General features: G+C 35.2%; 1 protein-coding gene across 1 annotated transcript in view; it reads left to right on the top strand.

Annotated features, from left to right (window-relative positions):
- LOC142347999 (neurofibromin-like) overlaps window positions 1-22,021 on the top strand; it is a 634,373-nt gene extending 612,352 nt beyond the window's left edge. Inside the window, exons 44-53 of the mRNA XM_075399163.1 lie at window positions 233-432; window positions 6,873-7,264; window positions 8,773-8,856; window positions 9,973-10,236; window positions 10,632-10,883; window positions 13,768-14,020; window positions 14,363-14,463; window positions 19,198-19,414; window positions 19,771-19,944; window positions 20,780-22,021. Coding sequence (XP_075255278.1) covers window positions 233-432; window positions 6,873-7,264; window positions 8,773-8,856; window positions 9,973-10,236; window positions 10,632-10,883; window positions 13,768-14,020; window positions 14,363-14,463; window positions 19,198-19,414; window positions 19,771-19,944; window positions 20,780-20,875 — 2,033 coding nt within the window. The 3' untranslated portion in view covers window positions 20,876-22,021. The remainder of the gene's footprint in view (window positions 1-232; window positions 433-6,872; window positions 7,265-8,772; window positions 8,857-9,972; window positions 10,237-10,631; window positions 10,884-13,767; window positions 14,021-14,362; window positions 14,464-19,197; window positions 19,415-19,770; window positions 19,945-20,779) is intronic.
- Window positions 22,022-22,252: the final 231 nt, after the last annotated feature.

Here is a 22,252-nt window from a genome sequence, read left to right as displayed (position 1 = left end):
GAAATGAATCGTTAGAAATATTCGAGTTAGTTCTATTTAGATCGTAGACGCTTATCTTGCTTGCAAGATTCCAACAAAAGAGATTAATATCTTACAAGAAGACGATTATCTGGCAAGATGTTGCAAGAGCGGTTGCAAGGTTAAACGTTATTTGACTAGATTCTTTGCAAGATGACCGTCGACGATAGACTAGGGATTTAGAAAATTAAATTTTTATTTGTTTCTCCTTCAGGATCTCACAGCGGAAACAGTTCCAACCAACCAAGCTCGCCAATAAACAACATGTCAGCTAACATCTCGCCCCCTAATGTCAACAATAGCAACAGTGGTGGAGGCAATAGCATTAGTGAGCGTACAGCTGGTCAGCAAACGACTGGGAATAACAGCTCTGTTTACGGAAGTCAAGGTCACGCGGATGGGGCAAGAAACCAAGTAAGGGTATTTTATTTATCAAATAATGAGAAAAGGGGCTATTCAAAATGAATTTCAATAGAAATTAAGTGCTTCTGCTATATGTTCTTTCTCTATTGTTAGCGCGTGGTTTTATGATTAATAGCCGCCCTCATCTTCTCAGCCGGCTATTATAGCGCTCCTATTTTTACGACTCGAAGAGGAGTATTGGAGAAGTCCTTTTTACGACTCGAAGAGGAGTATTGGAGAAGTCCTTTTTTTAAATCAATTTTATTGGAGTGATTTTTATAGCTGCGAAGCTGTAAGCTGAGCGTAGCTATATTGCGGTGCTCTTGGTTTTTACAATTCAAAGAATTTGAATTGTATTGGGGCGCTGTCTTTTTTTTTTTTTTTAAGATCTGTTCACACATTTTCATCATTTTTGAAGTCAAATTGGAGTAGTGATTTTGGTCACGCTGAAACAGGAAATGGAGCGAAAAAGCGAGTGGTTTTGCGGCGTGAATTTTTTTCGCTCTAATTTTACAGTAGATTGAGAAAACGGTGTTTGAACAAAAATTCGGTTTCTCGGTAGTGGTTTTTTGTTCACATGCGGCAATTTCTCTCAGATCTTTACTGTTTTTTCGATTTTTCGGATCGGATTTTTTTCTAAATGGTTTTCCCAATCCATTCAAATCCTTTCTAGGCCTAGTTTTTTGTTTGAATTAAATTTTCATTTCTCGCTAGTGGTTTTTTTTTGTTCACATGCGGCGTTTTGACAATGATTTTTTGTTTTTTTTCTTACTTTTTTTCTAATTTTTTTCAAAATGGTTTTCTCAATTCACTCATAGTCCATTCTAGGTTTAGTTTTTCTGTTAAGTCAATGAAAATTCTTTGATTTGTACGTCAGGACTTGTCCTGCTATGTTTTTTGTTTCGTCGTCTGACACTCTTTTTTCGTTTTACGTTTGTTCACACAGCAAAGCTGAAAAACTCAAATTTTCTGAATTACTTCTTCCTCTCACTAACGGCATTTGCGCGCGTGACGTCATTTCTCACTCGCTTTAGCGAAAGTTTTTAGGTTATTTGCGTGATTAGATTTTGATGATACGTGACTTACCTCACTCAATAAAATGACTTCTGTACTTTAAAACTTAAGTTTAATTTGAATTTGTTTAAGGTCAAAGGAACTCATATGTGCAGTAAAGGTCTCTAATAAGAGGCTTCTGTGGAATGAATTTCAACAAGCTTTATTATAGCTGCGAAGCTGTAAGCTGAGCGTAGCTATATTGCGGTGCTCTTGGTTTTTTTTTTGTTTCGTCGTCTGACGCTTCATTTTCATTTTACATTTGTTCTAGAACATTCTGTCTCGTCACTGCTTAAATGGATTTTTCGCGCTTGATTGCACGCTTTCTGCGTGACTCAAATTGCGGTTATTCAGAAACAGAATCTGTTCCTAAAACAAGGTTGATTGTAAGAAAACAGATTGTATGGTCCGACAGCCGAGTGGTTAAGGCGACTGGCTGTTAATCCGGAGATCGCCGGTTTGAGACGCGACAGGGAAAATTTTTTTGCACCCAAAAACAACCTCCTTTGAAATAAACTTGTGAGTTTTATAGGCGGCGGCTATAACTATTATCAACTCACTTCTGTATCTTTTTCCATCTGTATTTTAGGGCACGCAAGTCTATTTCGCAGCTATTCCGGCAATCTGCCGGCTATGTTTAATTTATCGCTGAATGTTTTTAGCCTAAATTTTTGAGTGGCGTCGATTTTTTGTTCAATTTAGATCTGTATCTGTTTCTATCTCTATTATATGGCACGCAGGTCTATTCTTTCGCAGCTATTCCGGCAATCTACCGGCTATGTTTGAAGCGGGAAATGAAACGCGTGAAAAAATTTGGAGGTACTTGGTGCTGAACAAAATTGAAGAGCGGAGCGAAAAGAGAGTGGTTTTTGTTCATACCGCTGTTTTTGAGAAAGCGAAAAATTAACGTGTGAAAAGATTTTCTCTAAGCGAGCGAATTTTTTGTTCACCTGCGGCATTTTTCCATTTTTTTTGGTTTTGTTTCCAATTTTTTTTGGTTAATAGGTTTGGTTATGATTTTCTTTTATTTTTTGGCTGGTGTTGGTAGCGGTTTGAAGGTTTCTGGAAATTTATATGAATTTTATGCTAATTTGGATGTTTTTCATGTATTTTGCTGATTTTTGGGCTATTTTTTGCGATTTTTTGAATTTTGCTTTGTTTTACTGCCTCAAATGGGTATTGAAAAGACCCTATTACTTGAGAATTTTTTAGTTAACAAATAGTTGCAGTTTTGTGGATATGAATAATTTTTTGTTGAGAAATATGACGAAAAATAGCGAAAATTGGAACTATTTTTCCTAATTCTTTTTGCAATTTTTTCCGCTTTTTTCTGTTCTTTAGATACATTTCTTAGCCTATTATGACTAGCCTATTGTTTTGCGATCATCTGGATACCCTATTGGCTGAAAAGAATTTGTCTTTGGGTTTTTGTGCTTTTGTAATCTTACAAAATTTATTAACTTTTTCCAGTTTTTTAATCAAAGGCATCAAGTATTTTTAAAACTTCTCATGAGTGGTTTTAGTAGGTACTAGTTGTGTTGATGAAGTAATTTTGACAGAGATGGCTATTTCGGAGTCTCTATTGACGACAAATTTTGATAAGATTTTTCATCATACTCTAATAGGCTTGATTTTCTAAACTTTTTTTGTTTTATGGTTTTTTTTCAAGATAATCCTAAATTAGTGGAAGCACGTTTTGTCTGATGATTAGTGGAATGGCATGTAAATGGATTTCCACTTCGAGTCGTTTCCGGAATTGTTCCGGCTATGTTTTTTTAATCAATTTTATTTGAGTGATTTTCGAAGCGGGAAATGAAACACGTGAAAAAATTTGGAGTGATTTTGTTGCTGAACAAAATAAAAAGTGGAGCTAAAAGAGTGGTTTTTTGTTCATATCGCTGTTTTCTAGAGAGCGAGAAATTGAGGTGTGAAAAAAATTGTAAGCGAGCGAATTTTTTTTGTTCACGTGCGGCATTTTAAAGCAGTTTTTTTGGTTAAGAGGTTTGGTTATGATTTTCTTTTAATTTTAGGCGGGTTTTGGTAGTAGTTTGAAGGTTTCTGGAAGTTATTAATTTTATGCTAATTCGGTGGTTTTTCATGTATTATGCTGATTTTTGGGCTAAGTTTTGTGATTTTTTGACTTTTGTTTTGTTTTACTGCCTCAAATGGGCATTGAAAAGACCCTTATTACTTGAGCATTTTTAGTTTACAAGTGGCTACAATTTTGTGGATATGAAGCTCTTTTGTGTTGAGAAGTATGACGAAATATGGCGAAAATTGGAACTATTTTTCTTAATTTTTTGCAGTTCTTCGTTTTTTTCTGGTGTTTAGACAGGTTTCTTAGCCTATTATGGCTTGCTTATTGTTTTGCGAGCATTTGGATAACCTATTGGCTGAAAGGAGTCTTTTTTGAATTAATGAGGCTTTTCTAATATAAGGAGGCTTTTCTAATATAAAAAAAAATTGTTAACTTTCCAATTTTTTAGTCAAAGTTGTTTGTAAGAGCTAATTTTTTCATGATTTGGCGTCAAGTTTTTTTTTAAAATTTCTTGTAAGTGGTTCTAGTAGGTACTAGTTGTGTTGATGAAGCAATTTTGGCAGAGATAGTTATTTCGTGATCTCAAGTTATGACAAAATATGATCAGATTTTTTATCATATTTTAATAGAGTTGATTTTTTTACTTTTTGTATTATGGTTTTGTTTCACAATAATCCTAAATTAGTGCAGGCAAGTTTTTTCTGATGAGTAGTTGGATTTGAGTGGATTTGCACTTCGAGTCGTTTCTGGAATTCTTCCGGTTATGTTTTTTTTACTTCGTCGAACTTTTTTTCGCTTTACCATTTTGCCGATTTTTCAGCATTTTGCGTGATCTTTTTTTTTCTCTAGGCTAGTTTCTCTCTTCTCTCATTCTACTAAAAGTTAATTTGAACATCAGTTGCTCAGCAAAGCAATTCAAAATGAACAGAAACAGTATAAAAAACTGAATTCAGAAATGGAAACGGGATAAACCCATAAAGCCCAATTTTAGATGCCCGCTATTTGAACGTCGTTCCTATAAGTCTTAGTTACCATCTCCTATGCTTATTGGTGCTGATAGTAGCCCCTGTAGCCTCTCTCAAGAAACAGAAGTATCTAAAACTACGAAATGCCATCAAATTAAATTGGACTGAAATATGTTTTTGTACAAATCTTTTTTTCGATATCTTCTATTCTTTCAATCCCAATCATGCTTATTGGAATCAACGGCGGCTATTTTCCGGCAATCTGCAATTTTTTAATAGCCGCGTCAGCAATTCCAGGCGGCTATTATAGCGCTCCTAATATTTACAATTCAAAGAATTTGAATTGTATTGGGGCGCTGTCTTTTATTTAAGATCTGTTCACACCGATTTTTGAAGTAATATTGGAGTAGTGATTTTGGTCATGCCGAAACAGGAAATGGAGCGAAAACGCGAGTGGTTTTGCGGCGTGCTTTTTTCTCTCTCCCTCTCTCTAATTTTTAAGTAGAGTGAGAGAACGGTGTTTGAACAAAATTTTGCTTTCTCGCTAGTGGTTTTTTGTTCTTGCTAGTGGCATTTTAACGTTGATTTTCTGTTTTTTTTTTTGTTTTTTTAATCTGATTTTTATAGAAATGGTTTTCCCAATTCACTCATACTGCGTTCTAGGTCTAGTTTTTTGCTTAGTCAATGAAAATTCTTTGATTTGTACTTCAGGACTTGTCCTGCTATGTTTTTTTTACAACTCAAAGAATTTGAATTGTATTGGGGCGCTGTTTTTTTATGATCTATTCGCACATTTTTCAATAAATTTGATCTTTCAAAACGGGATAAACAGGTAAAGCCCGTCGGGCATTAACTTTCATTAGAGGCCCAATGTGGGCTTTAGTAGTCCTTAAAGTGCTCAGAGTGGTACAGCTGCTGGGATGGCCTTACTTTGAGGTTAACAGGTCATTTTTAGGTGTTTTTCGGCTCAAAATGGTGCAATTTGTTATGTTTTTTGTGATTTTTTTGAGTTTTTTTATTTATTAGTCTGAGTTGAAATTTTTAAAAGTCTTTTTGCGAGAGAAAATTACTTGTTATGGCCATTTTATGAGCTATATGTATCGGTACTACAAACACAAACACGCAAAATACTACTAATTTTGCAGTTTTTCGAGTTTTTCGACAATTTTAGTAATTTTTTGAGTTTTTCCAATTTCAAGGGCCAGGGAATCTCCTATAGGGTTTGATGATAGGGCACTGAATAGTTTCTAGTAACAATAGAATGGTTTTCAACATCTGCATTTTTTTTCAAGTTCTCCTAAATTTTTTTTTGTCAATATATTTGTCCATTCCCAAATGCTAGAAAACCTATTCCACGGTCTGATAAAAAGTTACTGCATGGTTGTTAGTGTTCGACAATTTAACATTTCGAAATTTGGAATTTTTCTCCTATAAGGTTTAATAAGGGAATCTCCTTTAAGGTTTTATTATGAGACACTTCATAGTTTCTAGTTACAAGGGAATGGATTTCAACATTTTAATGTCTCGATTTTTAGCATTTTTTATTTTTCTAAACTCTGCAATTTTTTTTAAGTTTTCCTGAAATTTTTTGTCAACTTTTGATATTTGTCCTTTCTCAAGTGCCAGAAAACTATTTTCATGGACACAGAAATAGTGAAGATATTAATATCACCACTTTCAGAAACATTTTTATTATAATCGATCTTCAAGGGCCAATGAATTTTTTCAGATATATTCCTAGACCGATTTCAGAGACAAAATGTTTTTGAGCGTATTTTTGAAATAGGTATATTCAAAGTCATCAAATTTTGCCTTCGGGTTAAAAACTTCAATAGTTTTAGCAATGGGTATATTTTTGTTTAGTTTTTTTCATTGTTTGAGTTTCTCAGTTTTTTTTGAGATGATTTTGTTTGTGTTTTGGCTGGCTTTGTTCAATTGATCTGCTGGTCAGGTAGATTACTTCTAGGTTTTTCTTCTTTGGATTGTATTTCAGGATTATGTTTTTTTACTTCGTCTAACAGATTTTTGTTTCGTCTTACCCTGAGTAGTGCCAAACGTATATGCCCTAATTCTTGAGTATAAGAGTCTTGAGTTTTAGATTTTGATTATTAATTTTGAAAAAGCTACATTAGGGCCTTTTCCTTGTAGAGCAAATGTGTTTCATAAAAATGACAGTACGAATCTAACCCAAAAAGTCTAGTGGTCTATTAAAAAGCTGGTGGTCGATCTGTCAATCTTATTTCTTTAGTTGTCTAAACAAGCGTCTATCACGGCTATTTTCCGACAATCTGCCGGCTATGTTTATCAATCCTGGGCTTTTTTGAATCTCAGATTTCAACACCTAATAGTTGAACTAGATGAGTATTTCAGAACAGTTCCAAATTTTGCCGTTTTAGACAGAGCAAAGCAGATTAAATGGTTCGAATGGATCAACACAGAACAACTTACAACAGAACATTGACAAATTTAACGTATGTCGTGAAAACATTGCATATTTAGCCGCTCTTTTGCCTGTTTCATCTGAAGTACAGGCTAGACTCAAATTGCGATACAAAAACTATAGAGTGTCGTCTTTTGCAAATCCAGCACTTAGTTCTTGGAGCTTTGATGCCGGAGGAACGATTTCGCCAGGTGGTCTGGGGTTTCTTGGATCTGGGTATGATGCGACTAGCGATGCAGTCGTGCCAAATCAGAATGAAGATAGACCACCCACTGACCGATCAGATGTCCCCGGACAGTTCATGACAAGACGAGTCATGCCAAATGAAAGAAATCCATTCTCGACCATGTAAATGCTAAAACTTTTTTGACCTAATTGATTCTACAATTGATAATTATGAAAATACAGTTCCAAGCTGAAAATTTTCCGATCCACAAAGTGGTGGAGAGGAGCTATATGCTCATTGGTTTTTTGTTGAGACAATTTTGGCCGATCGATATTTATCATAAGTAGAAAGGTGCAAGTGGTATCATTAGAAAACCTCTCAGGCTTCGAATATTGTAACTAGAGGTTTTTCGAACCTTTTCTATTTCGGAGAGTTTAAAATTCTGTGAACATTTCGCGTTAATTTTGTTCACTTTTGGGAGACTTTAGCTGTAATTTAGATAATTGTTGCCGAATTATGTTAGAACTTGTTGTAGTCAATGGTTGATAAGCTTTCTTGTGCATCTTTATTTCTTATAAGTTTTGTCTATTTGTGCGATAGTTAAGCGGAATTTCGCATACTTTGGCATCAATTCACTTATTCTGATTTAAGCTGAGCGTAGCTATCTTACTGTGATCTTGTTTCGTAAAATTCAAGAGTTTGATTTCCATTGGGGCAAAGATCTGTTGGCACATTTGATGATTTTTGGATTCAATTTGTGATTTGTGTGTCTGTTTTATTGATTTTGGTCGAGAAAAAGCGGATTTGGAGCGAAAAGGTGAGTCGTTATGCGGTATGAAATGTTATCACAGTTTTTAAGTAGTGAGAAAAGTTTGTGAGCAAAATTTCGCTTTCTCGGAGCTTTTTTTTGTTCAAGCGCGGCTCTTTGATTCTTGTTTCATGATTTTTTCCGAATTTTTTAATCAATTTTGTTCAATCATTTTTCATATTCATTCCAAAATTTTTCTAGCCATGTTCTAGCCATTTGTTTAGTCAATGAAAATTCATTAGTAGGTGAATTCATTAGTTAATCTCATAAACAGTGAGTTTTATCTGAAATGCGTGATGACATTTTTGATCCTAAATGTTTTCTAGCCCACTATAGGTCTTCTGTACAATGAAGGCTCTAACTATCAAAGTATCGCTCAAAATACTGTAAGCACTTTCAAGGATTTTCAAGAATTATATATTTTAAAAATTCCAGATTCGCTGATTAGACTTCGAACTAGATTTTTTTTTTCAATTTTCGGCTTCCTCATTTTTTGTCGAGCCCATTTGAGCGTACGCCAAGAATTCACTGAGTGACGAATTTTTTGGAGACTTTGATTTTGTATGTTGACATCATTTGTTTCTTCATTCTGTATAGTTCAGTTTGATGTAACAGGAGCCTTTTAAGCTAATACTTGAAAGACATTAGTTTTACTAGTAGCACTTCTTTGTCTTTGGTCCCGTGGTTCTATTTAACTAAGGGTCTCAATAGTCTGTTTCGCGGCTGTTGTTCGGCAACCGACCGGTTGTTTTTGATGCCATGCTTTATTAATCTGATCTAGATACCTTATCGTTTTTTTGTTATTTATATTGTTCTCTTGTTTAATCAATTTGTAACAATTGCGTTTATTTCGTCATTTAAATCGGTCCTTTTATATCTCAGGTCCAACCATCACAGATCGCACAATGTGTTGCCCCCTCCCCACTACCACTACACCTCTGGTAGTGGATCTGGAATGTCTGCTTTGTGCGTTTTGTCTATTTGTGCGATAGTTAAGCGGAATTTCGCATACTTTGGCATCAATTCACTTATTCTGATTTAAGCTGAGCGTAGCTATCTTACTGTGATCTTGTTTCGTAAAATTCAAGAGTTTGATTTCCATTGGGGCAAAGATCTGTTGGCACATTTGATGATTTTTGGATTCAATTTGTGATTTGTGTGTCTGTTTTATAGATTTTGGTCGAGAAAAAGCGGATTTGGAGCGAAAAGGTGAGTCGTTATGCGGTATGAAATGTTATCACAGTTTTTAAGTAGTGAGAAAAGTTTGTGAGCAAAATTTCGCTTTCTCGGAGCTTTTTTTTGTTCAAGCGCGGCTCTTTGATTCTTGTTTCATGATTTTTTCCGAATTTTTTAATCAATTTTGTTCAATCATTTTTCATATTCATTCCAAAATTTTTCTAGCCATGTTCTAGCCATTTGTTTAGTCAATGAAAATTCATTAGTAGGTGAATTCATTAGTTAATCTCATAAACAGTGAGTTTTATCTGAAATGCGTGATGACATTTTTGATCCTAAATGTTTTCTAGCCCACTATAGGTCTTCTGTACAATGAAGGCTCTAACTATCAAAGTATCGCTCAAAATACTGTAAGCACTTTCAAGGATTTTCAAGAATTATATATTTTAAAAATTCCAGATTCGCTGATTAGACTTCGAACTAGATTTTTTTTTTCAATTTTCGGCTTCCTCATTTTTTGTCGAGCCCATTTGAGCGTACGCCAAGAATTCACTGAGTGACGAATTTTTTGGAGACTTTGATTTTGTATGTTGACATCATTTGTTTCTTCATTCTGTATAGTTCAGTTTGATGTAACAGGAGCCTTTTAAGCTAATACTTGAAAGACATTAGTTTTACTAGTAGCACTTCTTTGTCTTTGGTCCCGTGGTTCTATTTAACTAAGGGTCTCAATAGTCTGTTTCGCGGCTGTTGTTCGGCAACCGACCGGTTGTTTTTGATGCCATGCTTTATTAATCTGATCTAGATACCTTATCGTTTTTTTGTTATTTATATTGTTCTCTTGTTTAATCAATTTGTAACAATTGCGTTTATTTCGTCATTTAAATCGGTCCTTTTATATCTCAGGTCCAACCATCACAGATCGCACAATGTGTTGCCCCCTCCCCACTACCACTACACCTCTGGTAGTGGATCTGGAATGTCTGCCAGTAGTGCTGCCACGTCTGCTAGGCGACACCTCTCCTCATCTCTGCATACAACTATGTCCCTGTTGCCTCCCTTCTTTGCCATGGGAGGGGAGAGTCATGGGCATGGGGGTGGCAGTGGTACCAGTGGGGGGAGGAGGTTCATGATGTCGGGAGGCGGAGGAATGCGAGGGTTTGGTGACAGGTAATATCTGCCTTCTTGGTGATTCTCTTAGTTCGGCAATTTTTCAAAAATGTGATTATAAAAATAGCATTTTGTTTCAGACAATTTTTCATTTCCATAGATAGCACCATGCAACGAATATATAGTTTTCAATTTTGTAAACGATTTGAGTTGTTGGAAAACGTGTCAGCTTTGAGTTTTTCCTCGACAGTGGACTTTGAAGATCTTGTTCACGATGTAATTTGAATTCAGTTTATTTAATATTCAAATCAAATATTAAAATTTCAGCCAAAATTTAGGTTAATTGCTGTATTTTGTACCAATATGTCTGATATTTCTCGTCATCGTCTTAATTACCTAGAATACTTCCACTATTATGACTAGGTATAGCAAATAAAGTTTTAATTTATTTTCAGATCGCACATCAGCAGTCATCGGATCAGATCAAACGCATTGCAGACGATGGCATTTGCTCCTACAAATGGAACCATCGCGGAACTGCCAACTTCGGGTGAACTCACTCCTACCACTGCCAATTCGCCAACTATGAACACTTCCCCCGAAATCAACCCTAGATCGGGTGGGACAGGAGCAACTGAAAGAGGTCAAGTTGGCTCGGGGATCGTTGGAACTGTGCCCAGTCAGAATGAAGGATCTAATAATGACCAGCAAGTGTTTTAATCCTTATATTTTTTACATGTTATGAGTTGTTCGGGGTTGTTATGCATGCCGTATCCTAATGAGTTGATGAATTTTGATATAACCATACTCCATCCATACGGAATGAATCAGGCTCTTTGTGAGTTACGCAACTCATCAAAGAATTACCATCAAAATTTCAGGGAATTAGTTAACCAAGATAGTCGTTTCGAAGAACAGTAATATTTTTTTCATTAATTGTAAATTTTCAATCCATTCCTCAGCCTTCGAGGAATTTATTTTCGATTCTATATAAAAGTAGTATGAAACGCATGGAATACGGAAGTTAAGAAAGACTTGGAGGGGAGGCTCAACTAGATCAACTGTTCATATTCCAGTTATTCCGTACTGCGAGTACCCGGAAGTATTTTTCTTCTGACGCTTTTGACTTTTCGTCCTCAAAAACGGGGTAAACAGGTAGCGCCCAGCGGGCATTAAGTGCTCTTAGAGCCTCTCAGCTCTGCTACAGCTCAAACTGTTTTGGAGACTTATACTTATGGTGTGAAGGGCGGAAGAGAGGTTGAAGACACCCCCACTGTTGACCCCCCGCAACTATTGTCCCCACCCCACCGCGCTGTTGCCCCCACCCCACTGTTGCCCACCCCCTCCTTCTCCATCAGCCCACTGGTGAAAACACAGTGGCTAGGTTCGAACAAACGATCGCTAAAAACACGCAATTTTATTATAGCTGCGAAGCTGTAGGCTGAGCGGAGCTATATTGCCGTGCTCTTGGTTTTTTTGCTTCGTCGTCTGACGCTCGTTTTTCGTTTTACATTTGTTTACACAGCAAAGCTGGAAAAGTCAATTTTTCTGAATGACTTCTTCCTCTCACTAACGGCATTTGCGCGCGTGACGTCATTTCTCACTCGCTTTAGCGAAAGTTTTTAGGTTATTTGCGTGATTAGATTTTGATCATACGTGACTTACCTCACTCAGTAAAATGACTTTGGCACTTTAAAGGTTAAAGTGTAATTCGAATTTGTTTAAGGTCAAAGGAACTCATATGTGCAGTAAAGGTCCCTAATAACAGGCTTCTGCGGAATGATTTTAACAAGATTTATTAATTTATTGCTGAATGTTTATTACCTAGTTTTTTGAGTGGCGTCGATTTTTTTTTTCATTTTAGACTTGCATCTGTTTTTATCTCTATTATATGGCACGCAGGTCTATTCTTTCGCAGCTATTCCGGCAATCTGCCGGCTATGTTACTAATTTTAATAATGTTTTTCAAGCTAATTAAAAGTTTTCGTCATTTTTTGAGTTACTTCAGCCCTAGGTGTCAAGGAACCTCCTCTAGGTTTTTATTATAAATTACTGTTCAAATTCTAGTGGTAGTGGAATTGTTTCAACATTTTGACATCACGAATTTCGGCTTTTTGTTGACAAAACGTTCAGATTTTTTCAATTTTGACATTTAGATTTCATAATTCAAATTTTTACAGACCCAGGGGCCAGAAAACCTCCTTAAAGGTTTTAATAATAAGTCACTGAAACATTTTTATTGGCCATGTAGCAGTTGTAAATTTTTTATTATCACTGTTTTTATCATTTTTTCGATAAAATTTTTATTTTAACGTTTTTTGAAAATTTTTGTCGGTTTTAAGGTTTCACCCGCCTCAGGAGGCCAGGAACGTCCTCTAGGTTTTGACAATAGGCTACTGTGCACTTTCTAAATGTAATGGAAAGTTTCTCAAGATTTCAACACCATGAATTTTAGCATTTTTTTTACAAAACTTTTTTTCAATTTTTTTAATAATATTTATTGTCATCATTCAGGTTTTCAGCCTAGCAGAAAATCTAAGTTAGGGTTTGATAATAAATTACTGGAAAATATTTTTAAACATGAATTAGTTATCAGTTTTTATTATCACAAATTTTAGCAGTTTTTTATGCAACTTGCAATTTTTTTTAAGTGTTTGAAATTTTTGGTCATTTTTTAGGTTTTTATTTTTTGTCATTTTTTAGGTTTTGGTCATTTTTAGGACGTGATCAAATCACGTCCTCTAGGCTTTGATTATAGGTTACTGCATAACTTCTAGATGTAATGGAACTTTTTTCAAGATTTTATTATCAGCAATTTTTAAAAAATATTTGCAATTTTTTCAAGTTTTTGGATCTTTTTGAATTCTTTTTTATCATTTTTTTCGGACACCAGGGTCCTAGAGACCTCCTCCGAGGTTTTATGTTAAGCTGTGAGGTAGTTTTTAGATTTAATGGAGTGCTTATCAATTTTTCAATGACTCCAGCTTTAGCAATTTTTTGATAAATTTAATTTTTTTTTCAAATGTTGGGAAAATTATTATCATGTTCCAAGTTTATGGATCTTTATGAGTCAGTGAAACTTTTTAAACTTGAAATAGGGATACTGGATAATCTCGTGAGACAATGAATTGGTTTTGAAGATTTTAATATCTTTACTTTTTGCAAAGTTTTGTTAAAATTTCCGATGGTTTTCAAAATGTTCGAATTTTTTTTTGTCCTTTTCTGAGTTTAACGATCATCTCAATCCAACGAAGCTTTTCAAGTCTTGCAGATGGGTTATTTGAAATAACTACAGGAACAAAAAGTAGTTTTGAACATTTTCACTGTGAAATCTGGAAGGTTTTTTTAAAAAAAAAATTGCAAAATATCAGTTTTTTATTTGATTCATTTACTAACAAGGCTAGGAAACTAAAAGTCGCAGAGTCGAATCAAGCTAAAGGAAGCCTCACTAAACTGTGGCTAGCTACTGACGAAGCCAACCGCTCGCCAGTCGTTTTAGAGCAATTCGCCCGATGTTAGTCGGTTATGTTTTTATTACTTCTAAAGAAAAGTTAGTGAAGCCGAACAGTTAGCGAATCTTTTTGTCTTTAGGGCTGACAACACCGGTGACAACTCAGACAATTTCCAGGACATTAACTCGCCACCTAATGAGACCTTGTCTCGAGGAGAAGATGGTACTAATGGCGTAACAGGTGATGCAAACAATGATGCGGCAGAAGACGATGACGCGCAGTCGGCCACCAATGACGATTCGACCACTGTTTCAGCCGCGACTTGTGACTACTTGTTCTCAGAGACTGCTTTACCTGAGTACAATGACAAACTGCTTCTTCTCACTATTTTGGTAAGTCTTGATATTTATGCAATGCATGATATATTCTGTTCTAAATGGCTAGGAGGGAGTGGTGGCGCTGGGGGATACATATACGAAAATAATTACACTCTAATACTGATATATTTTCACGTTTTTGGTATATATAAATTTTAATGGATTATTTGTCCCACCTGTTGTTAGCATATACAAACCATTATCAGTGCACGAGTTACTTTGTTCACAGGTAGTAATGAAAACAGTTTTGTTCACGGGATACAGTTCTGAACTTTCGAGTGAGATAACACAATTTGTACTCATTTAATGGCCAGAACACACGATAGGTGACCGTGTTAGTTAGTGCATTGTTTTCAGGCGACTATGTTACGCAACACAGCTGACGAGAATGAGTACAAAGTTCTCTTTGAGTACCTAGCAGAGGCCTCCCTCGTGTTCCCTCGCATATTCCCGCTCGTGTAAGTTCAGATCATATTTAGAATTTAAAAATTCTGAATTTATTGGCTGATATCTTGACGGTGTTAAGAGAACGTAGTTTTTATTATAGCTGCGAAGCTGTAAGCTGAGCGAAGCTATATTGCAGTGCTCTTGGTTTTTTACAATTCAAAGAATTTGAATTGTATTGGGGCGCTGTCTTTTTTTTGAGATCTGTTCACACATTTTCATGATTTTTGAAGTCAAATTGGAGTAGTGATTTTGGTCACGCCGAAACAGGAAATGGAGCGAAAAAGCGAGTGGTTTTGCGGCGTGAATTTTTTCGCGGTAATTTTAAAGTAGAGTGAGAAAACGGTGTTTGAACAAAAATTCGGTTTCTCAGTAGTGGTTTTTTGTTCACATGCGGCAATTTCACTCTGATTTTTACTGTTTTTTCGATTTTTGGATCGGATTTTTTTCTAAATGGTTTTCCCAATCCATTCACAGCTCACTCTAGGCCTTGTTTTTTGTTTGAATTAAATTTTCATTTCTCGCTAGTGGTTTTTTTGTTCACATGCAGCATTTTGATATTAATTTTCTGTTTTTTTCTTATTTTTTTTATCTGATTTTTTTGAAATGGTTTTCTCAATTCACTCATAGTCCATTCTAGGTCTAGTTTTTCGGTATAGTCAATGAAAATTCTTTGAATTGTACGTCAGGACTTGTCCTGCTATGTTTTTTTGTTTCGTCGTCTGACGCTCTTTTTTCGTTTTACATTTGTTCACACAGCAAAGCTGAAAAAGTCAAATTTTCTGAATGACTTCTTCCTCTCACTAACGGCATTTGCGCGCGTGACGTCATTTCTTACTCGCTTTAGCAAAAGTTTTTAGGTTATTTGCGTGATTAGATTTTGATCATACGTGACTTACCTCACTCAATAAAATGACTTTTGCACTTTAAAACTTAAGTTTAGTTTGAATTTGTTTAAGGTCAAAGGAACTCATTTGTGCAGTTAAGGTCCCTAATAAGAGGCTTCTGCGGAATGAATTTTAACAAGGTTTATTAATTTATCGCTGAATGTTTTTTAATTAGTTTTTTGAGCGGCGTCGATTTTTTTTTCAATTTAGATCTGTATCTGTTTCTATCTCTATTATATGGCACGCAGGTCTATTCTTTCGCAGCTATTCCGGCAATCTGCCGGCTATGTTTTAATATCTATAATCGTGACCTGTTATTAGGTTTATATGGAGTTGGCTGTTATCTATTTTTCTCACTAATGGATCAATTAATATTTATTAATAATTGTTTTGAAAACAGGTCTTAAAAATTTTAAACAACTTTTCAAAACAACAAATTTTGAAGTTCAGCCCTTTTGCATTGAGTATTGTCAGATTATGCCCCTACCTAAGCTAGCTCACTGTCAAATTCGGGAAATTTTGATTAAGAGAAGACGAATAAATTGAAATTGAATTTTTTAACTGCTCTCGAATGAGAAGCAATTAAAGTAAACGTGTATGTCTGTCGTTTAGTGCAGATTTTTCGCTTGACCGTTTTTGCACTTTATTCTAGAATAACATTTGTCTTTTCAAATGTCTTTTTTCACGCACTTCTTGATTTTCTAGTGATTTCAATTGCTCTCACTCCGAAATAAAGTTTGTTGTTCAAACAAAACCAATGGTTAGAGCTACGATGACAAGGCCCGGATAGCCGAGTGGTTAATGCCTCTGTCGAGAGAAAAGAATCAGAAACAGGAAGTCGAAGTTCAAACCCTACATTCGTCTGATGATTTTGCACCCTTTAAAAGGGTGCAAAATCATCAGTCTTTTCAAAAGTTTTTTTGATATAATGTTGCATACAGGTAACAATTTTAGGCCGTTTTTCGTCCGTTTGGCTCAGTTTTTTGGGGGTTAGTTTGACTTTTTTTGTAGAATTATATTTCAATCGATGCTGCATCATTATTCAACTCGAAAATGACAGCGTAATAGAGAATTTCAATTCCAAAATCTCATATTTCTTATTTTTTGTGATAACTTTTTTATTATTGTATCTTTCAGCAGATTTTTTGAATCAGTGTATATGGCAATGCATTACACGTAAGCTATTGTGTTGTTTTAATAGCCGCAGAACTATAGCCTGGGTTTTTTTTGTCCTCATCTCTGGATTTTAGCGTCGTCAAGATTATTGTTGCGACCATATGACGTCTGAATCACATCAAATCGTTCATTCAGTTATTTTTTTGTTATTCATTTGCGTGATTGTTCATTTTTTTTACTCATTCGCGTGATTATTTTTTTTTGTGTGTAAATGAGCTCTCTCTAAAATATGATTTTTCTTGTTCTTAAAATCACTTTTCTTAATTAAAATGAAATAGTCAAATAGATTAGGTCTACCGAATTTAACTTTTCTGCAATAATTAAAAAGTTTCTGCGATTATTTTTTGCATTTGTGTGCGACTGAAGATATTATTGCAGCTATTTTCTGGCCAACTATGATGTATAACTGTACACATACTAGTCTGATGTTGGCGTATTTTTGTCGAGTTTTACTAAGTTGCTTGTTTAATAGCCACCGTCAGCCTCTCAAACTGCTGTTTTTTAGGCGCTCTCCTATTTTGCATTCGGTTTACCTTTCAATCACGTTTTTCGTTTTACATAAGTCACGATTTTTATTGTCTTATCGCAATGTAGTGAATACGGTCAATGTCAAAAGAGCAAAATAAAAAAACGGGATAAACCTATAAAGCCCGGTCTTTAAGTCATTTTGGATTAGGTTATCAAAGTTCATTAGTGCGATTGCTAGCCGATATTCATATTAAGCTTTTTACCCTTCAGTTTAGAAGCTGAAGTAACTTTAGGTTTAGAATCTAACTGAAAGTGCTTACTGAATTAGAACAATTTTTGAAACTTAGAAAAATTTTGCCAATTTCAATCTGTTCTTTTTTTTCTGTTTCAATCCCGATGTGTGTTTAGTGCGTCAATGGCGGCTATTTTCCGACAAATTGCCGACAATGTTTATACTTTGGTTTGATTTACTAAAATAAGGCTTTTTGTGCTCTGTCATGGATTTTAGTTTCGTTTTTTTTTGCTTACTCACATTTTTGGCGTTAGGTAGCTGAACTTCAGTAAAGTAGTTGTACTGCATGGTGGATGCTTATGAAATGTACTTGTTTTTCTACTTATTGTTTGCCATTTGATTCTACCCACATTCTACCATTTGTCATTTTTTTGTCTCCTACATATATCTCTGCTTTGTTGATGCCACAACTTATATATTTTTCTGCTCTACATTTTTTACATTTATGACATGTTGATTCTAGGATATTAGTCTCTTCCCCGAATTTTTTTTCGGTGCAGTTGATTTTATTTATCATAGTGCAGCTCCTAAATTTTGTGGAGACCTCCTTTTTAAAAAAAGTTTTTTTAGACTTTATCAATTGATCTTCATTTTTTGTGATGTTTCCTGTCCGAGCCCTTTTTGAATATTGATCTTTTTTCAAACAGTTTAGCTTCGTTTTTCTTTATTTTATCTTTTTTTGCTCGCCGTTAATTTCATCTATTATTATGGAGTGCTAAGAAATTGTTACAATGTCTGTTACAATTCAAACTGTTCGAAATTTCTTGGGACTATTTTTTGCTAATAAATAATTGTTTTAGTGTTTATCTATTTGTTTTGTCTTTTTCCTGGCCAATTTAAATTTTTCGATAGTTTAGACTAATAAGGTAACATATCGCTAACAAAAGAGATGGTTCATTGATTTTCTTAACATTTGCTGTGACGCCAAAACAAAATTGTTTTTCTTGAGATCTTATTTTTAATTTTCGTTTTTAATTTTTTTTGTTCAATTTCTGACACTTACATCTGCCTTACCGGTAGCAACTTTAATCGCAGAGTTTTGTTTTTTGAGATCAGTTATTTTGTAACAATTTTTAGGTCGGTTTTGAGCCTATCAATTGTCGTCCATCTTAACATTTTGATTATTTTTCATTGTTACCAGATATGTGTCTAATACTACCAAGTTTTGTGGTTTAAAGATTTCAAAATGATTCTTCTATGTCGACATTTCTTCCTAAGGTTTATATATGCCCAATTTTTTATGCTTTTTGAATGGCGTCGTAATTGTTAATTGCTCTCAAACGAAGTTTGTAGCAACTACATTAGTCCTGTTGGTCTTTTTAATGCGATTTTTCGCTCGACCAATTTTTCGCCTGACCCATTTGACTTCTCGACCTCAAAAACAGAATAAACAAGTGGCGCCATGAGGTAATTAAATTCTCTTAGAGCCTTTCAGCTCACAAGTCTCCAAGTATGCGATTCACAAACTGTTTTGGAGACATACTTATGGTTTGAAAGGCGGTTCTTAGAAGTTGACCATATGACGTCTCTCTCATAGAAGTTGACCGTATGACGACGTCTCACTCACTTTTAAATCTGCTTTTTGTTTATTTATTATTCAATTTTAATTCATGCAAAGTTGTGTACGTGACATCATTTTTGAAGTGTAGTCAGTTTTTCTGATCATTCGTGTGATCAAGTTTTGGGTCACATGGCCTCACACAACTGACTCCCTGTCTCAAATTGATTTTGCCTGAGAAGATAATATCAAATCAGTATTTGTCACTCCAAATGAAGGTTATTTGAGGGCAGTTAAAAGAAGCGACACATAGCTTACGCGTCTTTTTGAGATTCTAAAAGCTTTTGCATCTATTTTCTGAAAATGTTCCAGCTATGTTTGAAGTGCTCTTTTTGTTTGATGTTCTGTGATGTTTTCAACTGTTCAGATACACTTTGATTGACCAGAAAATGTCATCGACGTTGACCCAAAGTGTCGACATAGATCTCATCAATGCAGCGCAGAGCATAGTGTACAACATATTTGCCCAACAGGAGGAAAGCACCTCTGGATCTGGGGCAGGTGCAGGAGGGGGAGGTCTGGGAGGTATTGGGGGAGGAGGAGGTACTCCCCACCATCATCACAGTCAACATACTAATCTACAGGTGAGACGATTCTTCAAAGAAGTTCGGCTATGAAGTTTCCTCTACCTTTGAGGGTAATTTGCTCTCAGAGAGAATTGTTCAACAATCATATATTGGCATAGTTTTACTTCAGCTTCCATTTTTAACAACAAAATTCAAACTTGATCATATTGATAAAAATTAAATTCAGTTATTGGGCTTATAATTACCACATGTATGTTATTGCAGCAGTAATAATGGAACCAATTGAAAAAGTGCCATTAAAGTGAAAAAGTGACTTCAGTCAGTGTCAAGTTTAGTATGAATAATAATTTGAAATTGAATGGCATTTTTTCATTTCATTGCAAGTTATCTTCTTGTAAATGAGCTTGTTTCAGGCCATTGGCTTTGGTGGCTTCTGGCGCTTTGCTCAGAGTTTCAACAAGTCTGGAGCCAGTTCCAACATGGACAATGTTGACATGTTCACAAAATTTGTGCATGTCCTCCTCAACACTGTGATCCCGACTGCGAGTCCCACTCAGGGCAATCACGCGCAGCTCACGACACCAAGGGTACGTAGAAACCGATCAACGTTAAATTAAAATTAGCGTCCGAATCAGTAATTAGAATTGATATCAAACAAACAAGAGAGCTTGGTAATGTGCTTTACTCAATGTTCCGACCCCGCTCATTCACATTTTTATTTAATTGTCTACCAAATGAGGAATAGATAGAAAAATATTTGAAAAATGCACTCTAAAAACGTGCAGGTAAATTTACCTAAAAATTCAGGTAAATTTACCTGAACTGTGCATGTGTTTTGGCGTTCCTGTACACTACCTGCACGGCACCTGCACGTACCTGCAAATGCAGGTAATTTTACCTGAAATGTGCATGTAGTCCCCCTGCACATTTTACCTGCAATTTACCTGAACAGTCCAAATTTACCTTAAATTTGCAGGTAATTTACCCTCACAGTGAGTCTGTTCGATAATCCCTACTTAGTTCCGAGAAACCTGTCTTCAAAATATTGTCCCAATTAAATTCATCCCAATAAAATTGGTCGTCCAGCTGTTGAGTTTTGAGATGTTTGTAAAAGAAATTGACTCACAAATGATTTGGCGGATATGGAAGGCGGAAAAATTCTGTTCTGTCTTTTTAAAAAAATTCGACAGCTGTTATTGTTTTTTGTTATCCACAGCCGTATGGCGTAACCACAAAAGTTTGATCCGCCTGTTTTTGGAAATGAGCAAATTCCGAGAATTATTTGAACAATACTCCATCATGCCGCCAATAAGGGTTAGCTCACATCGTTTCGTGGCCGCTAAAAATGTGAATTGACTTAGATCAAGAGGAGAAATGGCACCACTAGGAGATATTGTTGTCCTGACTTACTTCTAATTCCAGGTAAACACTCTTCTGTCAATGTCCTTGAGCTCCATCTCATCTGCTGGTGCTCTCAGCTTGACAGGCTTTGACAATGATGACGACCTCCTGGCTTGAACAAACGAACAACGAACAAACAAAAAGAAATCGATACAACCTTTGACTAGAATTAATTGGACTGATTTGCATTGGAATTGATTTTAATTGCATACTTGGAGACAGTTTCAATGCAGTTAAATGGTGAGTGGCGATGATGATGATGACGATGAATGTTAAAATGGTCGATTTTAAAATCATATAAAAAGAACTTAAATGCTAGAGATCTAAAATGAACTAATGACCTCCAACCATGTGCGACAATGTTTATCGTACGTGCAATATAATGGTACAGCGGTGCCTAATCTTTTGCAAGTTGGCAGCTATTAATTTTTGCTGAGAGATAAAAAAGGAGAAAGGAAGTCTATCAAAGGAGGAAAAATATATCTTATGTAGTTATTAAAAATGGTAAACAATTCCAACGACCGGTTGCACGCCGAAACAAATTTTGCTAAAAATAACCTTGTTTTGCTCCACCAATATTTTGTGTAATGTTTTCAGTGTTAAATAATTTTGCGAATTTCACCAACATAATTTATTTAATGTAGAATCCATTAAATGATACTAAATGATAGTCGGTGTTGTGTTATGGCATTGTATTGATGAGAAGTAGCATTTTGTGGTTTGTGTCAACTGCTTAATTTTTACTATTTTGCTGCCATTTCGAGATGAAACATTTTTAACAATCGAATTTAGTGCAATATCAATTTAAATATCTGACTATAATTTTGTTGTGTGCTAGTTATCGTTGTAAATAATTTCAGCAGCAATTTTGTATGCAGTGTTTCAGTTTCGAGTCATGATAGATGAATTGTTTGTTAAAAACTACCCAGTACTTTAAACACCGGTCCAAATATCGATGAAATTGCAAGTGGCACTGAAATGGGCTCACATAGCACTCTGATATTTCTTTTCTATAATCCCTGCTTGGTTGATATTTGTGATCAGCTCAGTTTGAACTTGATTGGAGAATTAGTATGCCTACTTAATGTCGACTACCCGTGACGTATTTTTGTGCAATATCTATTTTAGCTTCGTTGACCAATGTTTACGATATCAAATCTTATTTCAGAAAGTTTCACTTAGTCCGTGTTCAAAGGAATTATGAATTTTTATTTGGTGTGTTTTGTCTTTCAACTTTGAAAAAATTGTAGAGCTTTTTCCAGAAGTGAGTCGCACTAATGGCCAAAAGTTTTTAAAACACGCTCAAAGCAAAAGCAAAAACCTTTGAAAAAAATTAATAGCTGAATCTTGAGGTTAATTTGATTTCTGGAAAATTCGAAGTTTTCACTCATATTTTAATTAGTGGTTCTAAATGTTTGTTTCCCAACGTGCTACAAAATATATGGAATAGTGCAATTTTTCTGCAAATGTATTATGCCATGTCTAACAATATCA

This window comes from Convolutriloba macropyga, chromosome 10, assembly GCF_964194025.1.
Source record: "Convolutriloba macropyga chromosome 10, txConMacr16.3, whole genome shotgun sequence".
Classification (NCBI taxonomy): Eukaryota; Metazoa; Xenacoelomorpha; order Acoela; family Convolutidae; genus Convolutriloba; species Convolutriloba macropyga.
This window is presented reverse-complemented; position numbering and strand designations above follow the sequence as displayed.